The 27964-nt window shown below is 55.4% G+C and overlaps 1 protein-coding gene across 1 annotated transcript in view; it reads left to right on the top strand.

Moving 5' to 3' along the window:
• The window catches only part of ASS1 (argininosuccinate synthase 1), a 57235-nt gene that overhangs the window by 9019 nt on the left and 20252 nt on the right, over positions 1-27964 (top strand). The window contains exons 4-12 of the mRNA XM_010360945.2: positions 454-522; positions 5116-5304; positions 10772-10828; positions 13391-13465; positions 17482-17552; positions 18146-18176; positions 23711-23801; positions 26546-26630; positions 27208-27272. Coding sequence (XP_010359247.2) covers positions 454-522; positions 5116-5304; positions 10772-10828; positions 13391-13465; positions 17482-17552; positions 18146-18176; positions 23711-23801; positions 26546-26630; positions 27208-27272 — 733 coding nt within the window. The remainder of the gene's footprint in view (positions 1-453; positions 523-5115; positions 5305-10771; positions 10829-13390; positions 13466-17481; positions 17553-18145; positions 18177-23710; positions 23802-26545; positions 26631-27207; positions 27273-27964) is intronic.

Below are 27964 nucleotides of genomic sequence, written 5' to 3'. Positions count from 1 at the left end.
GAGCACAGGCTTCTCTGCCTCCCGCCTCTTCAGCTGCCTTAGGATGGCCCAGTCTTGACTGGGGAGGAGAGCTGGAGGCTAGGAAGGCCCTGACAAGCTAATCTTTGCATTGGCCGAGAAAGAGTTTTCTGGAAAAGACAGATAAGTTTCAGGAGAACCCTAGACCTTCCAGCAATGACTGCAGCCTGTGTGGCCGGGGCCAGGCTCAGCCAGTGCTCCAACCCACGGAAGCCGCCGGCCAGCACCACGTTGCAATCCAGCTCCCTATCTCACCTCCTGGAAGAATCTCACCTCTCCAAGCCTTGGACTTTGTCCTTTTTCCTTCTTACTGTGACTTGGCCATGGAATGGAAGCTGTCTGTGTAGCAGGGGATGGGGGGCTGCTGTATGTGGACGGTGCGAACCCAGGGCTCCCCACAGGCGCTGATAGGACCTCTCTGCTTCTGCTCCTCAGGCCAACATTGGCCAGAAGGAAGACTTCGAGGAAGCCAGGAAGAAGGCACTGAAGCTTGGGGCCAAAAAGGTACCAGGTGGGAGGCGGGGGTTTGGGCTGGGAGTGGGGCAGTGATGTGGAGGGACAGTGGTGGATGCTTCTGTTCCAGGGATCCCATCCCTTCCAATGTGTCTTCTTGCTTCTAAGAGTATGAGATCTGCTCTCAGGTGTGTGAATACTCTTGTTTTTCTGCCTCCCCCAGGCCCTCTTCCACCCACTCACCTTCCCATGCAGGTGGAGTGTCTCTTCCCCACCCACCTACCTTCCCTTCTCTTTTATCTCTCTGTCCATCTATGCACCCACTCACCCTCTTTTATCTCTGTTTATCCACTCATCCACATATCCATCCATCATTCATCCCTCCATTAGCTATCCATCCATCATCCATCCATCCATCCATCATCCATCTACCCATTCATCATCCGTTCATTCATCCATTATTCATCATACATCGTTCATCCATCCATTACCCATCCATCCATCTACCCAGTCATCCATCATCCATCCATCACCCGTCCATCCATTCACCCATCATCCATCCATCCATCTGTCCATCCATCCATCCATCCATTCATCCATCATCCATCATCCACCCATCCATCCATCCATCCATCCATCATCCATCCATTCATCCATCATCCATCCATTCATCATCATCCATCCCTATCATCATCCATCCATCCATCCATCATTCCCAATCATCACCATCCATCATCATCCCATCTCATCCATCCATTCACCCATCATCCATCCATCTATCCATCCATCTCCATCCATTCATCCATAGTCCATCCATCCATTCACACATCATCCATCCACCCATCCATCCATCCATCATCCATCTATCCTCCATCAATGCCTCCATTCATCATCCACCCATCAGCCATCCATCCATCAGCAATCCATCCATCATCCATCCATTCATCCATCATCCATCCATTCATCCATCATCCATCCATCCACCCATCCATTCACCCATCATCCATTCATCCATCATCCATCTATCCATCATCCATTTATTCATCCATCATCCATCCATCCACCATTCATCATCCTTCCATGCATCATCCATCCATCCATCCATCATCCATCCATCCATCCACATATCCATCCGTCATTAATCCCTCCACTTTTTTTTTTTTTTTTTTTTTTTTTTTTTTTTTTTTTTTTTTTTTTTTGAGACGGAGTCTCGCTCTGTCGCCCAGGCTGGAGTGTAGTGGCCAGATCTCAGCTCACTGCAAGCTCCGCCTCCTGGGTTCACGTAGTTCTCCTGCCTCAGCCTCCCGAGTAGCTGGGACTACAGGCGCCCGCCACCTCGCCTGGCTAGTTTTTTGTATTTTTTAGTAGAGACGGGGTTTCACCATGTTCGCCAGGATGGTCTGGATCTCCTGACCTCGTGATCCACCCGTCTCAGCCTCCCAAAGTAGTGGGATTACAGGCTTGAGCCACCGCGCCCAGCCCAATCCCTCCATTTTCTATCCATCTATTCATCCAGACAGGTAGCCATTCGTCTATCCATCCCCCATCCACCATCCCTCCATCCTTCATCCATCCACCATTTTTCCATCCATCCATTCATCCATCCATCCAACTGTCGTCCATCATCCATCCATCTGTCCATCATCCCCCTACATATCCTTCCCTCTTTTATCTCTCTGTCTACCCATTCTTCCATTCATTCAACAGAATCAGAAAACTCATTGAGTCTGGTGCATTGATTGTGAATCCAGGCATGTGGCAGGCAGACCCCTGTCCCATACGGGGCATATATGGTGAACAGGGTCATCAGGACCCCTGCTCACATGTGCTCACTCCGCATGGAGAAGCCCTTGCCCCTTGTGCCCCTTCATTTGGGGGAGTGAGCAGGGGACATAACAGGGATGATGTGCAAGACCACCAGCCCACCTGCCGGGTCAGAACTGATCCCCTCTGTGGGGTGCTTCTGCAGGGTTGCCAGGGTAATTAGCATGTTAAAATGGACATGTTAAAATTAGCATGTTAAAATGAGGGAGTGGATGCCCCAGTTCCAAGTCACCTACTGGCCACAGGACTGGAACTAGAATGTCCCTCCTTGGTTCTGTGTCTCCCAAGTGCTGGAGAGAAGAGGGGTTGTCCGAGCAGTAGCCCAGGAAGGGGAGAAAGAGCTCTGAGTGTTGAAGATTGGAGGAGAGGGGTTGTCTGAGCAGTAGCCCAGGATGGGGAGAAAGAGCCCTGAGTGTTGAAGATTCAAGTGCACTTTCAGCAGCGCAGAAGCAGGGCTTTGTGCACAGCTTCGGCTTTTGTCCTTTACTCTAAATGAGCAGTTCTCAAACCTTTGGGTCTTGGGAACCCTCTACACTCTAATTTACATGGAGTTTTTCCATATTTATTTTATTGCATATAACATTAGGATGGGCCAGGAGCAGTGGCTCATGCCTGTAATCCCAGCACTTTGAGAGGCCGAGGCGGGTGGATCACCTTAGGTCAGGAGTTCAAGCCCAGCCTAGCCAACATGGTGAAACCCCGTCTCTACTAAAAATACAAAAGTTAGCTGGGCGTGATGGTGGGTGCCGTAATCCCAGCTACTTGGGAGGCTGAGGCAGGAGAATCACTTGAACCTGGGAGGCAGAGGTTGCAGTGAGCCGAGATCACACCATTGCACTCCAGCCTGGGCAACAACAGCGAAACTCCGTCTCAAAGAAAAAAAAAAAACCAACCAACCAACCAAACAAACAAAACACACTTATCCTAATGTTTTTTATATATCCTTAGTCCCAATTGCTTTCTTTTCTTTGCCTTTTATTTCATTTTTTTAAAAGGATTTTTTCAAAATAGTTATAGACACAGGAAGTTACAAAAGCAGTACTAAGAATTTCTCGGCTCTTAAAAATTATTGAAGGGCTTGGCTGGGTGCAGTGGCTCACGCTTGTAATCCTAGCACTTTGGGAGGCTGAAGTGGGCAGATCTCTTGAGGTCAGGAGCTCGAGATCAGCCTGGCCAACCAGCCTGGTTTCTTTAGTAGGGAAACCCCACATGCCTGTAGTCCCAGCCACTTGGGAGGCTGAGGCAGGAGGAACCTGGAAGGCAGAGGTTGCAATGAGCCAAGATTGCACCTCTGCACTCCAGTCTGGATGACAGAGTGAGAGTCCATTTCAAAAAAAAAAAAAAATTATTGAAGGCCTTAGAGAACTTTTGTGGATAATATCTGTTGATATTTATCATATTAGAAATAAAAGCTGAAATTTTTTAAATAAACAGTACATGTTAACATAAGTAACATTATGCTTATGAAAAATGACTATTTTCTCAAACAAAAAATTTTAGTAAGAATCTTATTGGCTTCCATTTTTGCAAATCTCTTTAATGTCTGGCTTAACAGAAAACAGATGGACTCTTGTAGTGGTTTTCTGCATTAACCTGTTTTTTGTTGGCTTGTTTCTTTTTCTCTTTTAGCCTCCCAGGGCCTCCTTGCTATGTGATCCCTTGTTTTATTGAAGTCTATGAAGAAAACTGGGCAACATAGTGAGACCCCATCTCCACAAAAAATAAAATATTTAGCCGGGCATGGTAGCACATGCCTGTAGTCCCAGGCTGAGGTGGGAGGATTGCTTGAACCCAGGAGGTTGAGGCTGCAGTGAGCTAGGATCACATCACTGCACTCCAGTCTGGGTGACAGAGAAAGACCCTGTCTCAAAAAAAAAAAAAAAAAAAAAAAAAAATTTCACTCAGCATCTACCTGAAAAGTCACTGGGAACGCCTGGGGGTCTACATTTCAAGAACTATTCCTCTAGATTGGGGTTTCTCAGTCTTGGCACTGTTTCCATGTGGCTGGCCGTCCTGTGCACGGGAGGATTTTAGCAGCATCCCTAGCCTTTACCCACTAGCTGCCAGAATTACCCCCAACCCTGACCTGGCAGTTGTGGCAACCAAAAATATATCCAGATATTTCCAGATGCCTCCCCTACTCCCACTTCCCATAGGGACAAAACCTTCTCTGGTTGGGAACTACTGCTGTGAGATCTTAGGTGACAACTAAGTCTCATCTTGTTGGGGCGGATTTAGAAGCCACATCCAGTTTCACAGAATAGTGCATCAGGATTGATGAGCAGGCTGGCCGCGGTGGCTCACGCCTGTAATCCCAGCACTTTGAGAGGCTGAGGCAGGTGGATCACCTGAGGTCAGGAGTTTGAGAGCAACCTGGCCAACATGGTGAAACCCCATCTCTACCAAAAATACAAAAATTAGCAGGGCATAGTGGCACATGCCTGTAATTCCAGCTACTCAGGAGGCTGAGGCAGGGGAGTCGCTTGAACCTGGGAGACAGAGGTTGCAGTGAGCCGAGACTGAGCCACTGCACACTCCAACCTGGGCAACAGAGTGAGACTTCAACTCGAAAAAAAAAAAAAAAAAAAAAAAAAAACAAGCTATTGATTAGCAATGTCTGCCATGAGTGCAGGAGGGACAGTAACAGTACAGTGTGCTGGGGTTGATGAGTGATGTCTACTGCAGATGCAGAAGGAGAAGTACCAGGCACAGCCTGGGTGGCCCCTTGTAGTTCTCAGCTAGCTGAGGCCCCTGGGGCTCTGGATGCCAGCTGGCCCCTGTCCTTGCTGACTTCTTCCTTCCGGGCTTCTCTTCCTGTAGGTGTTCATTGAGGATGTCAGCAGGGAGTTTGTGGAGGAGTTCATCTGGCCGGCCATCCAGTCCAGTGCACTGTATGAGGACCGCTACCTCCTGGGCACCTCTCTCGCCAGGCCTTGCATCGCCCGCAAACAAGTGGAAATCGCCCAGCGGGAGGGGGCCAAGTATGTGTCCCATGGCGCCACGGGAAAGGTGAGGCACCTGGGAAGGGCCGGGCAGAGGGAGATGCGGAGGGGTGTGGGAAGGAGATGAGCACCTCTCGAGCGGTTTCCTGGTGTGCCTCAGGGGCAGACTTGGTGCAAGGCGGCTGCATGGCTTTGTTTAGACCCCAGTGAGACGGGTAACCGCTCGCCCCTGTGATCCGTGCACTGTGGCACCTGAATGCCCATTCTGAGTCCTCACCTCCACCCTTTGCTGTGGGAGTAATGTCATCCCACTTGGCAGACTTGCTGCTGAGGTCTGGGGACATTGTCCAAGGTTGCACTGACCAAGGTCACTGCGTGAGTCCCCCAGAGGACACACAGGAAAGTGTTGAAAAGCCCGAGTTGGCAGAGTGGAGTTCAAAGGCAAGCTCTGCTGCCGGCTCGCCGCGTGTCCTCAGCCAGGGCCCTTCCCCACTTCCTGAACCTCAGTTTCTTTATTTGCAAGATGGGGGTCACGCCTTGTCTTAGTTTCCCAGGGCTGGGGTAACAAAATGTCTCAAATTGGTGGCTTAGAGCACAGAACTGTTCTGCCTCAGGGTTCTGGAGCCCTGAGGTCCATAGTGAGGGCGTGGGCAGGGCCACGCAGCCTCTGAGGGCGCCAGGAAGCCTCCAGCTCAGGCCTCTCTCCAACTTCCGGTGGCCTCTGGTGTCCCTTAGCGTGTGGCTGCGTCACTCCCGTCCTCCGTCTTCCCAAGCTGTCTTCTTCCTGTCTTCGCATCTTCTTTCCTCTGCTTGTCTGTTTACCTGCCCCTTGCTACAGGAACCCCAGTCTTGGATTAGGGCCCTGCAATGACCTCTGGAGTACAGTGGCTTGATCTCGGCTCACTGTAACCTCTGCCTCCCAGACTGAAGCAATTCCCCTGCCTCAGCCTCCTGAGTAGCTGGGATTACAGGCGTGTACCCCACCACACCCGGCTAATATTTGTATTTTTAGTAGAGACAGGGTTTCCCCATGTTGGGCAGGCTGGTCTTGAACTCCTGACCTCAAATGATCCTCCAGCCTTGGCCTCCCAAAGCACTGGGATTACAGGCGTGAGCCACCATGCCCAGCCTTAACTTGGTTATTTCTGTCAAGACCAAACGAAGCCACCTTCGGAGGGACTGGGGTTAGGACTTGAACCCATCATTTTGTGGAAACACAAATCAACCCATCCCATACCCCTTCCCTCCGGGCCGTGTGTCCCAGTGCAGACTGCAGGGCCCCCATGGGTTGCAAGACAGGAAACCCCCTGCCTGCTGCCCTTCAGAAGGCGATCCTTGAGAAACCAGATTCCTGACAATGTTGGCAACTGTCAGCCAATGTTTTTATAAAGACTCAAGTCATGAGCTGTTACAGTCAGTGGACAGCATGCCAAGAGCCTGGTACAGGAATTGACTGCTTACCAACCCCACAGTCAGAAGGCTCAGAAACTCCCCAGTGACGGGGAGCTCACCCTGACCCGGGCTGGTCAGGGTGCTGATGGTGGGAACAGGTCCTGGCTCACTGTGGTGCAGGGACACACACACAGCTAAGATGATGATGGAGGAGACACGGTTGATTTGAGGGTGGCCTTGGAGACAGCCACCCACCAGGATGGCACCTGTCATGTCTTTGAAAGTCCAAGTGTTCATTTCTTCACTGGAGCACTAGTTCAGCAAGCTTGCACTAGGTGTCTGCTGGGATTGGGCTCTTGCTGGCGCTGGCACAGTGCTGAACTCATTGGGCTCATTGCCTACCCTCAGAGAGCCCATTTCCCGGCAAAAGAAGAGAAAACGGATGTGTGATGAGGAATGGGGACAGGGCCAGGGGTCTGTGCCAGGGAGCTGCAGGGGCAGCAGGCAGGGGCTAAGGATGAGTCTAGAGGAGTGAATAATGGTATGGAAGAGTGTGAGAGGCAGAGGGAACAGCCTGTGCAAAGGCTTAGAGCCAAGAGGCCCTGAAGGACAGTCTGTCTGGGGCTGTGGAGCAGGAGCTGTTGCCGTGGGGGAGGCAATAGGGCCAGGACTGGGCCGAGGCCATGCCGGGAGGTTTGGCTTCATCCTGAGGGCAACTGATGAGGGGGCGGAAGGAGGTCTCCGGGGGCGGAAGGAGGTCTCTGGTTGGATGGAGGTGGCCAGTGATTCTCCCAGCGAGATGTTGGGGAAGAGACAGGGAAGAGCTTCTCACACAGACTGTGGCCTTGGTTTTCACTGTCACTCCAGCTGTGGGTGATGGGATGGTAGGAAACCAGGCAAGGAGGGTTGGGAGGGCCTGGGCTGTTGGGCAGGGAGGTGTGTGTGCTGCCATTCATGCAAAGCTGGTGCCAGAGAAGGAATGCACAGGAGGGAGAACCCAGAGGATCAGGACTGGGCTACAGAGCGAGACTCTGTCTCAAAAAAAAAAAAAAAAAGTTCCCGACCCACCTGCCTTAATGGAATGAGCTGGATCGTGAGCTCCCCGTCCCAGGAGGCATACAAGCCGAGGGCAGGGGATCAGAATTCTAGGAGGGGTCCTGCCCTCAGGTCTTTCCAGCGGTACCATTAAGGTTCAGTAGGGCGGCACTCATGGCTTGTGGAGTGCATGGGTGGGTGGGTGAGTGTGGGTGGGTTGGCTCTGGCTCGGGTAGCTCCCAAGTCCACGCGGAGACCCTCAGCCCAGACCAGCCGACATTTAGCCGGGAACAGCCTCCCGCAACCGTGTGCACCCCTCCTCCCTATGGCCACCAGAGGGCGCCAGAGGCTTGGGTTTGAGGCCTTGGGCGCCAACCAAGGCGGGAGGAGGTGGCGGCACCACCGGAGTCCTGTTTCCCACCCCGGTCCTGCAGGGCGTAGTTCTGAGAAGAAAGCCCCCCGAAGTAGTGCTGTGGCCACTCGGGACTTGGGGGCGTCCTTGCATTCACACTCAGAGGACCCAAGAGGGACGGACTCCAGGGATGCCCGGAGCAGGTGCTACCTGGCACAGCCACCTCTTTCCTGGGGTTGACAGGCAAGGCCTACTTCTGTGCCTCAGTGTCCCTTTATGACAGTACCCAGGAAACCCCCAACAGCCTCTGGAGACAATTTCCAAGAACTAGGGTGTGAGTGGGGAACCAGGAAGGCTGGGAGCTGGGGGATCCAAGGCCTTGGAGGTGCTGGTCCAGCCTTCAGGCGTTTACCCACTGAGTATCCACCCAGCACCACCATCCCGTGAGTATCCACCCAGCACTGCCCCGGGTACCATCACAGGGTGTACCATCATGGGACGGGCCAGGCGCAGGCCCTCGGGTCTTTGGGCTCAGGGAAGGTGACAGTGAAATGTCGGGGGGAGCACACATTGGCCTGGGATGTGAGGGGAAGGGCATCAGGGCATCCTGTTTGCAGGAACTGCCAGAGCCCAGCCCTGGAGGCAGAGGCGGAGGCAGCCTCCCCCGCAACACCCCGTCCAGACGGCACCTGGTACAGAAATTGAGCCCCACTCTCCCCTCCCATACCCTGCTGCCAGCCCCACCCCTGCCCACCCAGAGAGCTGCACCAAAGCTGGGGTGGCCCTTGCAGGGCTCCTCTCTCCCCCTAGTTTTGGAAGAGGGGCCTGGAAATACGATTCTGAGGCTGACTGGAGAACAAGAGTTTTGTAAATGGCACCATCTGTATGGCTGCCCCAGGGCAGATGGGAGACCCCAGGCCCCCCATCCCCGTGGGCCCGTGCTTACACGCATGTTTACACACGTGTGCACTAATATCAGCATGCAGACACTCGTATGTGAGACCCTACATCCCCCTTCTCCCGGGAAAGCTGCCGGGAGCTGCCCTGGTGCTGGGGTCTTGGGGTTCAGAAGGGGAAGGACTGGACTGGCCTCCTTGGCTCTTGCCTGAGACCAGGGCAGAGTTTGAACCAAGGAAGTGTTTGTTTGGCCTCTTTGAGAGTCTCTGGCTCCTGAACAGATGGGTGTCCCCATGGCAGCATCTGGATGGGCAGACAGCAGCTCGGCCGTGCCTGGCTGGTGAGGCACAAGCCGTCTTTGTGTTGGGGAAACATGAAGCCGTTGGGGGGGAAATAGCTGGGCCATGCAACATGGGACCGTGCCTTACCATCTAAAACGAGGCTGTCTTTTAGTTGCTCCAGGAACAGGGCCGGCCGGGGGTCCACAGGCAAATGTGGCCACCCCCACCTCAGTGTCCCCATCTGTAAGATGGGACTAACAGAACCTGCCTCCTGGGGCTGCTCGAAGGATTCAGTGAGTTAATTACACATGGAGCTTAGCCCCGCTGCCTGAGTGTGAACTATTAGGATGAGCATGTTTGCTGTGTGGCCCTGGGCAAGTGGCTGCACCTCTCTGAGCTTCACTTTCCTCATCCATGAAACAGGGCTAAAAATCTCCCTGGCCCTGGGCCTCTCTGAGTGACAGCACACAGTGGGTGCTCACTAAAGGGCCCGCTTGGAGGCTGAGTGAGGCCAGCCCGAGGCCTGTGCCACGCACACAGCTCCCAGTTCTGCAGAGGCTGAACCCTGGATTCTGTGCCACCTGACGAGAGTCTGGAAAATAGCATGTAATTCCCACCGCTGCCTGGCTGCGCCCATGCAGTTTTCACAGTAGGCGAAAGGTCCCTCTGTCATTTCCACAGCGCTTAAGTCTTCCTCCGGGCCGCTGAGCCCATGGGGAAGCAGGAGACGTGGGCAGCCATTTTCTCTCTGGGAATAGAGCTGGGCTGGCGGCTCCTGCGCCGACCCCGGCCTCCTCCTCCTCAGCATCAGTGTGGACGGCAGTCCCAGCTGTGTCGGGGGTAGCGTTCAGGGCTCAGTGGGGGTGTTGGGGTGTCTCCATTTGCCCACAGAAGATGCAGGCGAGGCAGCCTGCCCGAGGGAGTGGCCATGGTGCTGGGGACCTGGGCTTGGCTCCCGGGCCTACCCTGGCTGTGTGTCCTTGAACTGGTTCCTTTCCCTTTCTGGGCCTCAGTTTCCCTCTCTGTGCAGAGAAGAGCTGTGGAGCAAAAGGCCTTCAGTGGTCGCCTCGTTCCACCTCCTCCCTGAAACCAGCCATTGAAGAGATGGGGAAACTGAGGCTCAGAGAGGTGACAGGGTTCCCAAATGTATGGGTATGGGGGAGTCCGAGCACCCTGATGCCCCAGTCCTGAAGTGAGCTTGATTTGGGCAGGGCAGGGTCAGCAACGTGGGAGCCTTGAGGAAGAGACTGTAGTGTGAGCTCTGGGGCTGCGGGAACAGGGCCTGGCTCCCCAGGTCTTGACAGTGGCTGGGCCTCCAGCCCCAAGGGGTCAGACGTGCCCTGCACCTACCCACGTGACATGTGTGCCCTCTCCTGTACTCTGCCATGTCCCCAGATGTGCACATCTCCCTCCTGCCACATGCCCACACATACGTGACCTACACTACATGACCCCACATGTGTACGTGCTCTGCCCAGCTCTGTCTCTGCCATGGACTGTCCTTGTCCTCACTTCCTCCCCTAGACCCCAGAACCCCCATCCTGTGGCTCCTGACAGCCCTCTGTTCTGCATTGCAGGGGAATGATCAGGTCCGGTTTGAGCTCACCTGCTACTCACTGGCCCCCCAGATAAAGGTATGATGTGGCTCCTCCCCTTAGCGCCAGCGCTGGCAGCTGCAGCCCCTGGTGGGGAGGAGGGCGCAGGGTTCTGGGAGATTCCAGGAAGATCACAGGATCTTCTCCGTGGCAGGGGAGCCCATCAGGTGGACAGCCTGCTGGTGAGGCTCCCTTCACTGCGGCCAGCTCCAGGGCACACACTTTCTCCCCCGCCATTCATTCTTCCTGGAGGTGCTGTCCAGGTGCCAGGGCATGGGATAGAGAGTCCCTGCCACTCTTCAGCCACGTCCCTGGCATTCCCCAGGTGCAGGCAGATGGCTCTGGCACTCCAGGTGCGGGTAGGGATGGCTCTGGCAACCCAGGTGTGGGCAGGGATGGCTCTGGCATCCCCAGGCGCAGGCAGTGATAGCTCTGAGATGTGGTTGCTGGTGTCTGGGATGCTCAGAGCCCTTCGAGCCCCAGTCAGAGTCCCCAGCTATGCCTGGCTCCTCCCCAGGACGCCTGCACCTGGTCCCCAGCATCTCTGAGCCTTTCCTAGGGTGGGAATCACCAGGATCTCAGGGCATCAACCACCCTGGCCTGTGGCATGTCACCCAGGCAGGAGGGCACCTGTGGGTATTGCCCAGCCTGCTACTACCACCCCCACCCCTCCAGCTTGACCTTGGACCTGGCCTGTGTCTGTGCATGAATGAATGGACACGTTCATTCCTTCACTCAGCTCCAGGAGTGCCATGTGCAGGGCCCGGGGCAGGGCTGAGCAGTGAGAATTTGATGCATACTACCACTGCAAGCTGCCCAATTTTTCTAGTAGCCATATATATAAAAATATATGAGAGAGAGGTGTGTGTGTGTATATATATATATATATATATATATATATATATATATATATACATTTTTTTTTTTTTTTTTTTTTTTTTTTTTTCCCTGGAGACTCACTCTGTCACCCAGGCTGGAGGGCAGCAGCGCAATCTCACTGCAACCTCTGCCTCCCAAGTTCAAGCGATTCTGCCTGACTCAGCTCCTGAGTAGCTGGGACTATAGGCACGCGCCACCACACCTGGGGTTTCTCCATGTTGGCCAGGCTGGTCTCGAACTCCTGACCTCGTGATCCGCCCGCCTTGGCCTCCAAAAGTGCTGGGATTACAGGTGTGAGGCACTGTGCCCAGCTCTAGTAGCCATATTAAAAAATAGAAAAACCAAACAAGGGACATGATTTTAATAACATATTTTACCAAAACCCATATATCCAAAATGTTATCATTCCTCGTGTCATCAATGGAAAAAAAATTTATTAATGAGATGTTTACCATCTTTTTTGTGTGTGTGTTGAGTCTTCAAGACCCAGAATGTGCTGCGTGCGGGCGTATCTCACGAGTTGGTTGGATTTCAGGTGTTCTGAATGGCCACCCGTGGATTGTGGCCACCTGTGAACAGCACAGGCCGAGAATGAGCTATTTTGAGGCCACTTTGGGCTAAAGCTCCGGACGAGTTGCCCCTCCTAAGCCCCCAAGGGGTTCGCAGGAGTTTCCACTTTGTTCTTTCTAAGAGGAATCTCTTTCCCCGTGCCTTTAACCAGCTGGTAGCTGCCTGGGCTGCGTGGCCTGGAGGTGAGCCGTAATGAGCTCTAATGATCTGTTTTGACCCCAGACACCAGGCAGCTGAGTGGCCGGGACAGTAGCTGCTTATTGACTTGCTGTCGGCGAGGCCGCAGGACGGGACCCTCCCTCCGTTCCCACAGCAGCTTGGGGGGCCAGGATGTCCAGTTTCGAGGTCTTTGTCTGCAGAAGCCAAGCCCAGGCACTGAGATGGGATTGGGGCAGGGGCCAAGCTGCTCCAGGAGCTGGGAGTAGGGCTGTGGTCTTCCCATGGCTGCTCGGAGGGGCTGAGGAGGTGGCGGGCCCCTTCCATCGCCCTGCATCACCATCAGCTCCACGGCCCAGCAACCAAATGGTGTCTGCATCCATACACACATGCCCCCGAGTCCTGCTCAGAGGCAGGGGCCTGGTGAGCTCCAGGGCTGAGTGGGGGGCTCTTTTTACCAGCTCAGGCTGAGGGGCTCAGGTGGAATGAGATTGGTCCCTCAGCCAGTCTGAGTCTTCCTGTACTTCTTTCCCTTCCACACCCAGAGAAGTGGGCGGGGGGCAGCCTATGCCTCTCCAGGCCCCCGAACACACGTGGGGCCAGGCCAGCAGCGGTAGCTCTGTGGACTCTCCCTGGGTCATGGCAGTGGCCCTGTGGCTGAAGGTGCTGGCAAGGACCATGAACCCCGTCTAGTTCAAACTCAGGTCTCGGTTGGGGAGACTGAGCCCCAGGGAACAGGGACCCCCTTCTCCCCTCAACACACCACCATTCTGCCATGGAATGCGGGCTCCGTCCAGCCGGCCCCGGTGCAGGAGTCTGTGCCCTTCTCCTCCTTCATGGGGCTCCCTGCTCACCCTCCACCACGGTATCCTCTCTGGGGACGTGCCAGAGACCCCCCCATGGGCCCCTCGCAGGAGAGGTCAGCTCTGCAGCCTGCAGGCCAGAGGAATCCCACAGCTCGGCCCTCCCAGCTCTGACCCCTTGTCCTATGTCCAGGTCATTGCCCCCTGGAGGATGCCCGAATTCTACAACCGGTTCAAGGGCCGCAGTGACCTGATGGAATACGCAAAGGTATGGCCGAGTCTCCCCACCACCCCCAACCTTTCCCTACAGCCCCCTCCCCGGGCACGTCCCTGCTGGGGGCTGTCTGAGCCAGTGGCCTAGGCCGGGACTGACCCCATGTGATGGGGGACTGAACTTCCACCCCGGCTGCCTACACACGTGGCCTCTGTCCCTGGGGCCGACCCCACAGAGGTGTGGTCATCTGCCAGGCCCGTTGCCGGGGCGGAGCCTCTCTGAGGCCATTTCCCAGTCCCCCGAGTCAGAGGACACAGGGCTCACTCTCCTGCTCCCTGGGAGGCGAAGACCAGAGCTCTGCTTGCCACCTCCGCAGTGTGTCCCCCTTGGTGTGTCTCTTGGGGGGATGGTTGGGGGATGTGATCGGGAGCTGTTCTCCCAATTCCCTGGATACTAATGGCTCCTAGCTCTTTCCCAGGAACAGGTAGGCACTCCAAGGGACAGGTCACAGACAATACCTTTTTACGGCACCAGCCCTTTTTGAAGTACAAGTTGCAATAAAACATATTAGAAGTTTTGCATCAAGAATCTTAGCCTCTCCCCAGGGCACCTTTCTTTTTAGCGACTCGATGGCAGCCCTTGACAAACAGCCTCAATCAATCAGGCCGGGGAAAAGCAACTCAGTGCACACACCAGAAAATTGCTCAGGTTTTTAAATAGCAGTCGCCAAGGCTGGCTGTGAGCTCTGGCTGCAGCCAAGGTGCCGCGTGGTAGGGGACGCGGCAGGGACGCAGACCTGCCCCCGCCGCCAGCATCCCATTAAGACCTGGAGTGCTGGGAGGGAAGACCTTCTCCACCATCTGTTGTTTTATTATTAAGAGGGGAGTTTACAAGAGCAAAGCCCATATGTTGCCAAACAAATTGTCAAATAGCAGACCTATTAAGGGAGCTGGGTTGGCGAGGTTTCTCCCGCTTGTCTCCTTGATGATGTAGAATATGAAGCATGTTTCATCTTTAAGAATAATGAATTGGAGCCCCCACCCAGCTCTACCCTCATGCCTCGAGTCCTGGAGAGACAGGGGCAGGGCTGACCCCTACGTTGCCCTTTCTTTCCGTTATGTCCCCAGACAAAAGCGGCTTCTGGTTTTTCTAGCATAGATGAGTCTCAGGAGCACTGCTGTCCTTCCTTCTCAGGTTTTGGGGAGAAGCTGCTGAGCTCAGCTTCCATCCCAGATAACCTTTTGAGCAGGAAAAGTTTGCCAGGGAAAGATGAGCATGGCCCGCTCGGCCACCTACCCTCTCCTGGAGACGGGTTTCATCAGAAGTGACTGTGGGGAATCTGAGCACCTTCTAGAAGGAGGCAGAGGCAGTGTTTCTGCACCCAGGAAATGTCAGAATGACTGAGCAGCGATGAGGCCTCCTCCAAAATTCTGAGCCAGGCAGGATCTGAGCTGGATGACACAAAAATCAATGGGGCTTTGAAAATCGCCGCTTTCAAGACCCTTCGGTAGCCAAGGCCAAATTGTGCCAGAGGACTCATAGAAAACATGCATTTGCTTCACTGGCCATCCTCTCCCCACCCATCATCCAACGGAAAAACACTCAGAACCACCCTATCCTTGTCATTATCACCATAATCTTTTTAAAAAATTTTAGAGACACTGTCACTCTGTCACCCAGATTGGAGTGCAGTGGCACAATCCTACCTCACTGTAGCCTCAACCTCCTGGGCTCATCTGACCCTCCGACCTCAGCCTCCTGAGTAGCTGGAACTACAAACGTGCAATAGTACATCTGGCTCATTTTTGGTATTTATTTATTTATTTATTTATTTATTTATTAATTACAGACAGGGTCTCACCATGTTGTCCAGGCTGGTCTTGAACTCCTGGACTCAAGTAATCCACCCTCCTTGGCCTCCCAAAGTATTGGGATTGCAGGTGTGAGCCAACGCACCCAGCTTTGGCTAATTTGTAAATTTTTTTTGTAGAGACAGGGTCTTGCTATGCTGCCCAGCCTGGCTATAATTATTATTATTTTTAAAGCCAGACCACAAGGTGGGAGCTAGAAACAGGATGGTCTCACGTTGTCTACATGTTGGAGATGGTTTTTTTTCTCTCCTCAATTACAATGAGAGTATGAGGGGGGACACCTTGGGACAGAGAGAGGCTGGAAAACACAGATCTCTTTGGTCTTGGGAGAGCCGTTGTCATTGGCGCCTGTTCCTTTCCTCCCCACCCTTTCGCCTCTCCTTGCACCTGGAGGGAGGTCCTCTGAGAAGGGAGGCAGGGGTGTTTCCACACCACCCCCCAAAAACAGAGGCTCCATGGAGCCTGGCCAGCTGCTTTTCTTAGCACCCAGCAGCTGAGCTGAGTGAGGAGCGAGGACGGAGCCCAGCAAGCCACCAGGACATCTCCGCTGGTGAGTCCAGCCTTGCCTTGCACTAGGTCCAGGTGCCCATGCCTGGCCAAGGGCACAGGGCGAGTGTGTGAGCTAAAGAGTCCTCAAATTCTAGAGTCGATCATGGGCTGTGTTTTGTTTTGTTAAATTTCAGTTTTCATGTGTAATATGGTAACTATTGAGGAGATGACCTACACAAGCTAAGGCTCTTAGGGGCCCTCAGTGATTTTTTTTCTTTTTCTTCTTCTTTTTTTTTTTTTCTTTTTTGAAATAGAGTCTCACTCTGTCGCCCAAGCTGGAGTGCACTGGCACTATCTCAGCTCACTGCAACCTCCGCCTCCCAAGTTCAAGTGATTCTCCTGCCTCAGTCTCCAAAGTAGCGGGGACTACAGGCGCCTGCCACCATGCCAGGCTAATTTTTGTATCTTTAGTAGAGATAGGGTTTCACCATATTGGCCAGGCTGGTCTTGAACTCCTGACCTCAAGTGAGCCACCGCACCTGGCCTTGTAGGCTGTTTTAAAGTGAGTCTCCTGGCTTTCTAGAAAACCCCAAACCCAGAGCATTTAGCCTGATTTTAATGTTAAGGTGGTGATGGGGAAACAGCTGCTCCTTGGAGGAGGCCTCTAGAATCTCACCATCTTGGGAATGAGCCTGAGTGGGGTGGACGCCATCAGGAGAGAGATGGGGGGTGACCCGGTGGGGGCTGCCTATGGTTCCCACGGGGACCCACTGGGGCCGAGGGGCTGAAGGGGGTCAGAGGCAGAGCATCCAGTCTCGCTGGCTTCGAGGGGCTGGGTGGAGCTCCTTCACTGCCCCCTGTGCCCAGTAAGCCGTGGGGACCAGGAGAGCAGTGCCAGGTGTCCGAGTGCAGGAGGAGGCTGGAGTGCACGCGCTGGATTCCCAGTCGGGTATCATCAAGGGACCAAGGGCAGTGCGGGTCACCAGGGCAACCAGCCTCATCTTCCTCCTCCTCTTAAGGCTGAGTCAGGTGGGCCTTCCATGCATGACCTGCAGCCCTCCTAGCCTGGGCATCCTGGGTGGAGGTGGGTGTCCTCCTGTAACAACAGACTGGGCCATTTAGGAAGCAAAATAGAGCCAGAGCTGGGAGACGGGATCTGCTGGGTGTTCCCCATCTAGGGTCTGCAGAGTGATGTGTGCAGCTGTTGTGCCAGGCCCAAGGAGAGGTGCCCCTGGGAGGTGCGGGCCATGAGCTAAAAGCTCTCCCTGCATCCCACCTGTCATTGGGTCCACAGGAAGCACCGCATGGGATCTGGTGCCAGGTGCTCTGGTCCACAGTGTGAGTGGGTTCACGCAAGCCCCAGCTCATAGAGTGATAGCGGGGCTGGTTGGCTGGTGCTGGGAGACCTGGGCATGGCACCTGCGCGCTTGCTCTAGTGCTTCAGGTGTCCTTGAAGTGTAGACTCCAAGTCTTCTGGAAGGAACCTCCAAGGTCAGCATCGCAGACACACGGTCCTGCAGTTTCTCTGGGGCATGTCCAGCAATAGGGTCCCCCCAGGGAGGTGACCGTGACCAACACTAGGAGGTAACTGGGGTCTTGTCTGAATGGGGGCCAGAGTTTGGGGCTCTCTGAAAAAGCAGGGCCCCTGGGACAGACCTCACACCTCCTTCCAGCTGCCTTACCTCCGCCTGTGCTGTCTCTTTCCTGCAGCAACACGGGATTCCCATCCCAGTCACCCCTAAGAGCCCATGGAGCATGGACGAGAACCTCATGCACATCAGGTAAATGACCGCCCTCCACCCATCCTTGGTCCTCCTGGGCTCATTCCAAAGGATGGCCATGTGCTGCCCCAGGACGTGCTGGTGACCCCCACACCAGTGGTCCCTGCCCTCGGGGAGCTGAGAGGCTCAGGCAGGACAGAGGTCAAAGCGCCCAGCTCATGCGCTGCCCTCATTGCAGTTCTGCTGAGTGTTGTTGGGGAGATAGATCCTGGGGACACGGCCTCATCAGGAGTATCAAGGAGGGCTTCTTAGAGGAGGTGGTATTGAAGGTTAAAACCTCAAGGATGGAGAACAGGCCCAGATGGGGCACAGGGGAAGTGTGAAGGCAGAGGCAGAGGCCCCCTCACCAATGTGCAGAGCCCCGGGGCAGTCCCCAGAAGACTCAGGGAAAGGCCCCAGCTCTTTCTTACAACCTGCAGCTCCACGGGTGACTGTGGTGGGCCCAGAATGTTTCAGGCAGGTTGGCAGCAGATGCTCTGGCAGAGAGTAAAAGGCAGACCGGGCTCATGGGCACAATGGGGGGTATGTGTTGGGGGATGGGGGCATGCCATGTCCCTCCCCAGCTGACCCTGTCTTTCCTCTCCCCTCTACAGCTACGAGGCTGGAATCCTGGAGAACCCCAAGGTAATCCCCCCAACCCCGTCTCCTCCCAGCCGGCCACCTTTGGTGGTAGCTGCTCCATGCCGATGCTGTCTGATGTATTTGTAGCCTAATTTGAAATTTCACGGGGGCCAGCCATGGGGCTGGGGCCAAGCCCTGCCTGTGTTCCCCGACCCCCCGACCGGCCCCCCTCTGCCCGCCTTCTCCTCGCTGCATTTGAAGACCTCCCCCCGCCCTTCCTCTTCTAATTGCCGCTGGGATGAACAAGGGAAGGAAATATCTCAGGGCAGCATAGAGAGAGTGTGTGATTGTGAGACAATAAAGAAGTAATTAGGCAGATGAGACACTTGGGGGTGGGCCCAGCCTGTGCCCACCAGCTCCCAGGCTGTGCTGCTGGAGTTTTGGTTGTGGGGGGCGGGGGGAGGCATGGCTGAGAGCCCCAGGCCCCATTTGTCTGGATCCGTGTTGCACACCCGCCACCACCGGCCACCCTGATCCCGTCCCAAGCCTCCCGGGCGGGCCAGGCTGGGCCCTCAGCTCTGTTTGAAGTTTCGGGTTTCTCTCCCGGGGGGGTAGGGCGCTTCTTTGTGTCTCCCCCTGCCCACTGAGGGAGGTGGGGGAGGCAGGGCCAAATCTATCATGGGAAGAGAAAAATCTCTTTGTCCCTGAGGGAATGTGTCTTAGTTCTCGAGCCCAGCCCCACACCCCGGGGAGGCTGGTTTGGGGTGGGAAAAGTGTGCTTTTTGAGGGGGTGCAGCTGGGCCTGGGGGAACCAAGAAGGCCAGCTGAATGGGAGGGTGCCCAGGGAGGTTTGGTGAAATTGGGGAGCGCCAGAGCCCCACCCAGGATCCCCCAGGGCCTGGGCATCTGTCACTCTCACGCCCGCATGCCGCCCCCTGGTCGGTGTTGGCTATAATATCACATGGCAGCCACCATGTCTGGGGTGCGGGCCGGGGGTGGCATCGCCCTGGCTCAGTTCCTAGGACACCGGCTGGGAGCAGCCTCACTTTATGGGTAAGGAAACTGAGGCCTGGAGCCGTGACACGCCCCAGGGTGCCAGCTGCTTGGGGCGAGGGAACGGGCCCTGGGGCTGGTGCCCTCCAGCTATTGGCTCCCCTACTGCCCATGGCCCCCTTCCTGTCCAAACCTGTCACTCAGGAGAGCCACCACCCTTGCCCGCTGGGGGCTGATGGCCCCTGTGTGTGGCTGCTGCCTGCTGGTCACAGGTTTTTCTAGTTCATGCTCTGCTGACCCCACAACACTCAGGCCAGCCACCCTAATTACCCAGTCAGTCAGCTCCAAGGGGGGCAGGGAGGCCGAGCCTGCGGAGTGGCTTCCAGGCAGGGCATCCTGTCAGGCCCGTGGGCCCCAAGCATGCCGGGCAGCCACTCCTGGCCGTTCTCCAAGCAGCCTATGGCCTCTGCAAGCAGCTTATGGGGCAGAGAGGAGGCCCCCCAGAATAGAGGACCTCAGGATTGAGAGAGAGAGCAAGGCCAGAAGGAAATCACCCCTCGGACCGCGCAGGAGGGCCCCTGGGCCTGAAATAGGTTACTGAGCTACTGTGGGCAGGTCCTGCGCCCTCCCAGGCCTCCTGTCTCATGAGGGTGTGGGTGGAGAAGTCTGTGCTAAAGAGAATCTGGATTAAGGAGCCTCACCCACACTTGGGTCCCAGAGACAGGAAACCTGAATCTAAATCCCAACTTTTCTTATTGCTGTGCAACCTCGGGCAAGTTGCCCAACCTCTCTGAGCCTCCAGTACCCCTTGCCCAAAGTGGGAAAACACAGCACCTCCCTCCTGGGGCATCTAAAGCGCTTGGCCTGGCACAGGGCAAGCCCTCAGTCATGGAGCTGGGGATCCCATGCTCCCTCCTCACGGGAAGAAGGGTCCAAGGTCTTCTCAGGGACCCCTCTCAAGAAAGGCTGGGCTGGGCTGCGCTGGGTGTGAGTCAAGGGGAAACGCAATTCCTGTTGAGAGGCTTGGGGCACCCAGGCACCCAGAGGCCAGCTGCTCTGGAAGGGAGTTTGCGCCAGCCATGCAGACTCCCCAGGGCCTTTGTGCTGGGGACAGGGCTCAACGTCAGGATGCACCCTTGCATCCCTAGACCTGGCAGCCCTGTCCCCCTCGGGATGAGCTCAGGGGGACAGAGCTTGGGGAACCCGTGCCCCTCCCCCTCTCCAAAAAAAGCCAGGAGACCTGCGGAAGGGAGGGCTTGAAGGCAGATGGCTGAGCCATTTTCTGCCTCCGTGAGGGCTGATTGAAGGGCAATGAGGCAGCTAATGCGAAGAAAGATAGAAATTTACTTGCTTTAACTTCATACGGTCCACAGTGAAAGAGTTCATTCAGTCGCCGGCCCGCCATAGCTGATGGATGAATAAACCATTTGCGGCATCGATCATGCCTCTACATCATGGTTTAGTTCATGGGCCATTTGCTTCCAATTTCTCCTTCTCGGGGCCTGTTTCATGCTTTCTTTCGCCCTCTCCCCCCAACCCCCGACCCCGACTCTCTCTCTCTCTCCTTTTCTTCACTCTCTTCCCTCCCCTGCCCCCCCACAGATGACATTGGAAGTGAGCCCTCCCACTGGGAGGGATAAATAGATGGCATTGATACTCGGCAACAAACTATTTGTCATTTGAACTGGGCTTTTAGGAAGGAGAGTAAAAAGAAGGCAGGCGCTCGAGCCACCACGGAATGCAAAGCAAATGTCATTTTATTTCTATTTAGTTATTTTATTTAATCGGCGCTGTCAGGTGCCCGCCCGACAGCTGCCTCTGACTTCCGCTGCAGTCTGCAGAGACTTGTCCTCCAGTCTTCCCATCCCCTCTCCTTCCAAATGCACGCACTGTCAGCCTCCACTTCAGTCTGGGGCTCCCTTAGGAAGTGTGGCGGGAGAGGAAGTGACAAGCAACGCATTGAAAACAGTTGCAGTCCAGCCCAGTGCAGGTGGAGGTGGGAGACAGCTGGGCTTGGATGGGAGTGGGGCTCTCGTACCGGCACTCTGGTTGGAGGCTTGGGGGAGTCCCAGGCAGCTGGAGATGGGACTGTGGAGTTGTGTGGTCACCCCAAGATCCAGTCCAGTTCGCTTTACCTTTTTGCTGAGGATGAGCCTTGGGGCCCATCTGTGCCCAGGGAATGCTGCAGTTGGCAGGGCCCAGTGGGCCAGCCCTGATGCCTGCCTGTGGCTGTGATGCTGGCTGGCTCTGGCCACAGGCCTCACCCTGCTTCTCAGCCCAGGTTACTACAGCAGCTGGGAACCAGCATAAGGTGGCGGAAAGAGTCCCTATGTTTAGCTTCCAAAGCATGGTTTGAAGAAGCCGCTTCTCAGCCTTGGCTTTCCCTGTGGTCCATAGAGGCATCAGGCTGGGGGTCCTTCGGGGCCCCTCCTACCGCCTGGAGTCTGCCTTTAGGGAAAGTTCTGGGTTCTTGTTCCTGCCCCACAAATGGGCACTGACGTGGGGATACAGCTGGTCCTGAGTCACATTGTCCCTTGGAGGTGGGGGTGGAGGATCCACCACGGTCCTTGTCTGAACTTAGAAGGATCAATTGTCCTGGTTTGCCCAAGACTAAGAGGTTTCTGGGGACAAAGGACGTTCAGTGCTAAAACCAGGAGAAACCAGGGCACTTGGTCACTCGAACCTAGAGTCACAGGCGAATGACCACGGGTGAGCTTCCAGGGTACTTACGTAGCCCCATCCCATGCAGAAGGAGGCTGGGCTGAGCAAGTACCCCCATGAGTGAATTCCAGCTACAGAGCACACTCCAGTTTGTACCAGGCCTTCCCTGACATTTTCTTGTGTGTTTTCATTTCCAGTTATATATGTATCTATATTTATATATATATATACACTTAAATTATATATATTATATATATTTTTATTTATATATAAATATATTTATATATTTTTAATATATTTATTTTAATATATATTACATAAAATATATTTTATTAAATATAAATATATATACATAAAATATAAATACATATAAATAAAATAACAATATATTTTATTAAAAAATATTTTTAATACATATATTACAATTTCAGTATATATACACACACACACTTAAATTGTAAGACGGCCAAGGGCAGGTATCATTTTTCCCCATTTTACAGATGAGGAAACTGAGGCTGGAGGAAGTAAAGCCTCCCCAAGGCCTCACAGCCTGAGATCTTGATCCTGGCATGGGGGTATTGCCCATCACTGTAAAATCCAACGTGTATTTGGTGAAGACCTCACGGGGCTCCTGTCCTGAGTGCCAGGGAATAAGTCCCACGTGGTCTGTGCCTGCACAGATCTCACAGTTGCAGCTCCAGTCCCTCCCGCTCAGCCTCGATTTCTTCATCTGTAGATGGGGTAAGAGCGCTTGACCTTCTTACCAAATGGAGCTGCTGAGAATTCAGACTGCAGATGGGGAGTGATACGTGAATGTGTGCAAGGTGTTTGTTTTGTTTTGTTTGCGGGAGGGGACGGAGTCTCACTCTGTCACCCAGGCTGGGTGCAGTGGTGCAATCTCGGCTCACTGCAACCTCCGCCTCCTGGGTTCAAGCAATTCTGCCTCAGCCTCCCGAATAGCTGGGACTACAGGCACATGCCGCCACACCCGGATAATTTCTTTTGTATTTTAGTAGAGATGGGGTTTCAACGTGTTGCCCAGGCTAGTGTTGAACTCCTGAGCTCAGCCAATCCACCCGCCTCGGTGTCCCAAAGCACTAGGATTACAGGCGTGAGCCACCACGCCTGGCCGTCTGCAAAGTTTTAAAGCAAAAATGAGACAGCAGTTCCTAGATGTCAGCAGGTGAACAAGAACCCTGGGCACAGGATGCCCACAGGAGGGACCTGAGCAGTCAGGCCCAAGAGGCCCCAGTCCCCACAGTGGCAAGTGTCCAAGCCACAGCCTGGGGGAGCTGGGGCCCCCGAAGGTGGGAGGGAATTTCGAGAGTTCCAGGCAACACGCAGCCCCTCCACCACTGCATCAGATGAGAGGCCCATTTTCCAACACGCCCAGGAAAAAATATACATAAAGGTTGATGTGTTTTCAAATGGGTTTTTGCTTTGCTCTTCTCTTTTCTCCCTGTGAGTATTAACCTTGGGGACCCCGGGGACGGCTCGGCTTGCCAGAGCACCTGCTGGGGTCACACGCAGTCATTAGCTTTGCGGTCAGTGCAGAATAAACCCCAATTCCCAAGCCGGCGAGAGTGTGCGTACCGCTCCCGGGAAGCCCTCGGAACGCCGCCTCGCTCCTCCAAAGTCACACTTTTTCCTGCCTGACTTGTTCCTCTCCTGCTATTCTACCTCCAGCTGTGGGGGCGTCAAAGAAAAAGATGAGATCAAGTTGAGGGGAAAAATTGTCTGATTTCTCAAGCCCTTTGTTTCCCAGGCCCCTGGCAAGCGGGACTGATGCTAGGCTGAAGGCTGGAGACCAGGGGATCTGCTGGACCCCACCAGCTGGTGGGGAAGTGGATGGAGGAGAGGGGTGCAGATCCCTGCGGGAGGTGGACTGTAGGGTGTCCGGGGACTGGCATGTCATCCTCCCACCTCTTTCTGTCTTTTGTCAGAACCAAGCGCCTCCAGGTCTCTACACGAAGACCCAGGACCCGGCCAAAGCCCCCAACACCCCTGACATTCTCGAGATCGAGTTCAAAAAAGGTATGTTTTTTGAACGTCCCACCTGTTGGGACTCGAAAGGGGTCGAAAGGGGTTGACTCTTGGGGCCCTGGCTCCTTTCCCCTCCCTGCCTGGGAACCTAGGGCCTCTTTACCCCCATTCTGCATCCCTGGAAGCCGGAGTTCAGGCAGGGGCTTCAAGGGTGCCGCACAGCCCACCTCCCTGGACAGTACGGGAGGAACATGATGCCCTCGGCCACCCATCACTTGGGTTCATGGGCACCAGGTCTGGAATGAGAGCGCTGTAGTCCCTGAACAGCCACTCAACTTTCCTGGGCCTCAGTTTCCTCACCTGAGGATGAAAGAGTGCCTGCTGTTTTCCCGGGATAGAATGAGGCCTGCAAGGGAGCGTCCAGCCCCAGGCCCTGATCCCAGAAGGTCCTCAGTAAACAGTGAGTGTTGGTGAGCTGGCCTCAGGGACCCCTGGGACCCCACGTGGAAAGCCTTCGCCAGTCCTCACTGAGCCGCTCTGGGCCTCACCCTTCCGACCCCACGTTCAAAGCTGTGGTCACTCTTGCTCCCCCCGGCAGTGGAGCCTGTCCCGTTCACTGCCTCCTCCTCACTGCTGTCAACAAGAAGCGTTTGCTGGCCTGGCCCGAGTGCCTGGGTGCCTGAGCTTGGGAGAGGGCATCTCTTGGCCTGGAGGAAGGACAAGGAAGCAAGGCATACGTGCTGGGCTCAGAGGGAGGGCTCAGAAGGCCTGAAGGGGTACCTTTTCAGGAGGCTAGAGAGATCAGGGAGGCTTCCTGGAGGAGGTGGTGCTGGGCACAAGGGCACCCCAGGACCAGGCGGGGGCTGGCCCATTTGTCCACAAAGTGGCTGCCCACACTGGAGCTGGGATGAGAGGGAGACAGGCTCATGGAGAGGCCTGGCCCGGCTCTGACGCTCAGCCCTTACCCTGAGTACCACAGAGAGGAGGATTGGGTGGGGAAGGCTCAGGCCGGTGGGGAAGCAGAGCTGCAGACCCCACTCTCCTCCCTCTTGCTGGTGTGACCTTGACAGCCAGCTTCACCTTGCTGGACCTTGGGTGCACTCATCTAAAAACAGGCCACAGGCGTGATGCTCACAGATGCCCAGCATGGTGTGTGGAATGGGGTGTCGGAGGCTGAGTGCTTTAATAATCTGCCTCTTCTGGGCCTTTCCCAAGAGCCTGGCCAAGTCAGCGAGTGTCTTCCTTGCTCCCCTCCATCTGTCCCAACCCACTGGGGGTCAAAGAGGCCCCCAAAGGCAGCCGGGCCCCCAGGCCTGTTTGCAGGCACACAGCCTCCCTTGAGGATCATCTCTGAGGAGATGGTGGGAGTGGCCCCAGCAGCACCTCCTGGCTCCCTGCACGGGGCCCCCAGGAGCCCGGAGACCCGTGAGGGTGGGAGGCAGGCGGCAGGCTGCAGAGGGTCCCGGGCACCAGGCTCCGGCAGCCCTGCCCAAGGACCAGGGCAGCTTCGCGGGCTGAGCTGGAGAAGAAACGTGACCTATTGTCATGGTTTGGGGGCTGTCTGGAAGAAGAAAAAAAGACGGGAGGAACCCTCCCCTGGCCAGTGCCCATTCACTCTCTAGTTAATTTATTTGAAGTTTTAATCTAATTACTAACTATTTTAAAGGCTAAGAGGCTTTCTCCGGCAGCAGCACCAACAATGTCACCTCTTCTCCCGGGCAGGCCCCATCTAAGGCCCCAGCGAAGACCAATAATAGGACCGGGGAGGGACAGAAAGGGAGAGGGAGAGGCGGGGGGTGGCGAGAGGGGCTTAAGGTTCATTATTGGGCAGACTTACATTTAATAGCAATTTACAACCAAGTTATAAAACCCCTGGAAATGGGGGTTAAGAATGGCGAGGCTGACAGCGCCTTGAGCGAAGCCCCTCCAAGCGGCGCCTGGCTAATAAAGCCTCGAAAGCCGCTATTGAGGCCTGATTGGCACCCGATGGCTCGCTCCATGGTAATGAGCCGGGCAGATGGGTGGGGGATTAGCCGCCAACTTTGAACAGCTTTTCTTTGTCACTGTTTCAGCTCTCTTGTTAGCCCCAATACATTTATTGCTCATTTCACACCGCTCGAGAAAGTGCCCCTTGCTATTCAAAGTCAACCCCGAACCCACCCACTGCCCCCCCACCCCTTCCCTCCTGCCCTCCTGCCACCCCAGACCCAGCTCCTCGGATTCAGGAACGCTGCCGACACCTCGCCTGCTGGAGCGGGCACCGTGTCACCCCCATCAATCAGATGGCTGCGTGTGGGTCTGGGGTACAGGGTCGGGGCGCGGGGTCCGCCTGACAGACGTGGCAGGGGGCTGTGTGTGTGTGTGTGTGTGTGTGTGTGTGTGTGAGCGAGTGTGTGTGTGCTTGAGCCCAGCCACACCTCGGCCAGGCGGCCCCCGGGTGACTGGTGGGACAGAAGGTGCTCCTGGCGTAAGACAATGGTGGAGCGTGAAATTCAATTAGTTCAGGGCCTGGTTCCAATTTCACAGCCCCTAAATGCAAAAGGGGGCAAAGAGAATGGGAGGGTGGGGGAGAGCGTTTTTATTACATTTTCCCTTTCATTCTGGGGGGCTTTCTCGCCCCTTCTCTCCCTGCAGCAGGCCTCAACCTGCACAGGGCTTTTGAAGGAGTCATTTGGAGTCCATATCTGTCACATCCATTTAAGGCGTTGCGGGAGGAGGGAGAGGGTGGGGTGGTGGGTGTAGGCTCCTCTGCTGAGCCAGGCCCAGAGGCCCACTGCCTTCTCTTCCCACCCTAGGGGTCCCCGTGAAGGTGACCAACGTTAAGGATGGCACCACCCACCAGACCTCCTTGGAGCTCTTCATGTACCTGAACGAAGTCGCGTGAGTGTCTGCAGCCCTGTCTGGCCTCCTGGACACCGCTGTCTTGGGCGAGCACGGACCTGGACCGTTGCAGCTGGTTGTGGCTGAGGCTCAGGGGTGCAGAGGACAGGCTGTGTCCCTTCCCCATAGCCACAGAGTTTCCCGGACTAGGGGGACCCATTTGGCAGGAGAGGCTCCGTGGTCCTTAGCCTTGGAAGATAACCCCAGGGGGTCTTCTGCCTCCAAGGGATCATTAAGCTGGGGCTCCCAGGCCCTTGGCTGGATGGGAGGCCAGGATAGAAGGAAAGGGAGCGGTACTTAGCTCTGGTGCTAGGCAGGGCCCCAGGACACAGGTAACAGAAGGAACAATTTGAACTCACACCTGGGCAATCCCTTTTCTCTCTGGGCCTCAGTTTCCCCACCTGTCCAGTGGGCACTTGGACTAGGTGACCGGGCTCAGATGTCTTCTGAGTCTTAGATCCTGAAATGCTGCCTAACCTGTGGCCTAAGCTGCACCCACCCTGGGGCAGCCCACCTGGGTGGGTGACTCTGAGCCTTGCGGTAGTGCCTGAATCTAATGGACCGGTTCTTCCCACAGGGGCAAGCACGGTGTGGGCCGTATTGACATCGTGGAGAACCGCTTCATTGGAATGAAGTCCCGAGGTGAGTCTGCTCAGCCCTGCTCAGAGCCCGCCTCAGGGCCCAGCAAACTCAGAGAGCCCTGAGACCTGTCCCATTTGGACGCTACTACCCTTATGCTACGTGGGCGACCTTGGGCGCGTCCTTTCACCACAGCCTCCTGCCAAGTGGGGCTCATAGGCCCTTTGCCACTGACTTTCAGGGTGTTAGGAGAAGGGCTGTCCAAGGGCTGAGAGAGGCCCAAGAGGGCCTGGGGAGTCCCCGAGGAGCAGGCAGGCCAGGGCCAGGCCTGGAGGTCAGGCTGTCTTGTGTCTGGGGACGGGCAGGCCAGGTTCGGAGGCAGACCGTGCAGGCCCGATTTCGTGGTCATTAAGTCCGCATGGAGGCCGTCGGCCAGGCAGGGCAAACATCCTGCCAGAGGTGGGCGCTGTGGCTGCACAGGCGCTGGGAGCCGGCCAGAGCCTAAGGTCCTGTCCCAGCATCAGGCCCGGCTCATGGGGCCCTTTTCCCAGGGATGGTTGGGGCTGTGCCGTAGTTGGGGTTGAGCCTCGGTGTGGCATGCCTGCCAGCCTCGGCTGGCCTCTAGCCTGCCTAGCCCCGTATCCGCCTCTGGCTGGGCCCAGGAGCAGGGCAGTTGGTCCCCAGGCAGGTGCCTCTGTCTTCTCTTAGTAGCCAAAGCCCGTGATTCCCTTTGTCGGTCACTCACCATTTCATCT

Source organism: Rhinopithecus roxellana, chromosome 16 (assembly GCF_007565055.1).
Source record: "Rhinopithecus roxellana isolate Shanxi Qingling chromosome 16, ASM756505v1, whole genome shotgun sequence".
Taxonomy (NCBI): domain Eukaryota; kingdom Metazoa; phylum Chordata; class Mammalia; order Primates; family Cercopithecidae; genus Rhinopithecus; species Rhinopithecus roxellana.
Note: the sequence above shows the minus strand (reverse complement) of the source record. Positions and strands in the feature narration are given on the sequence as shown.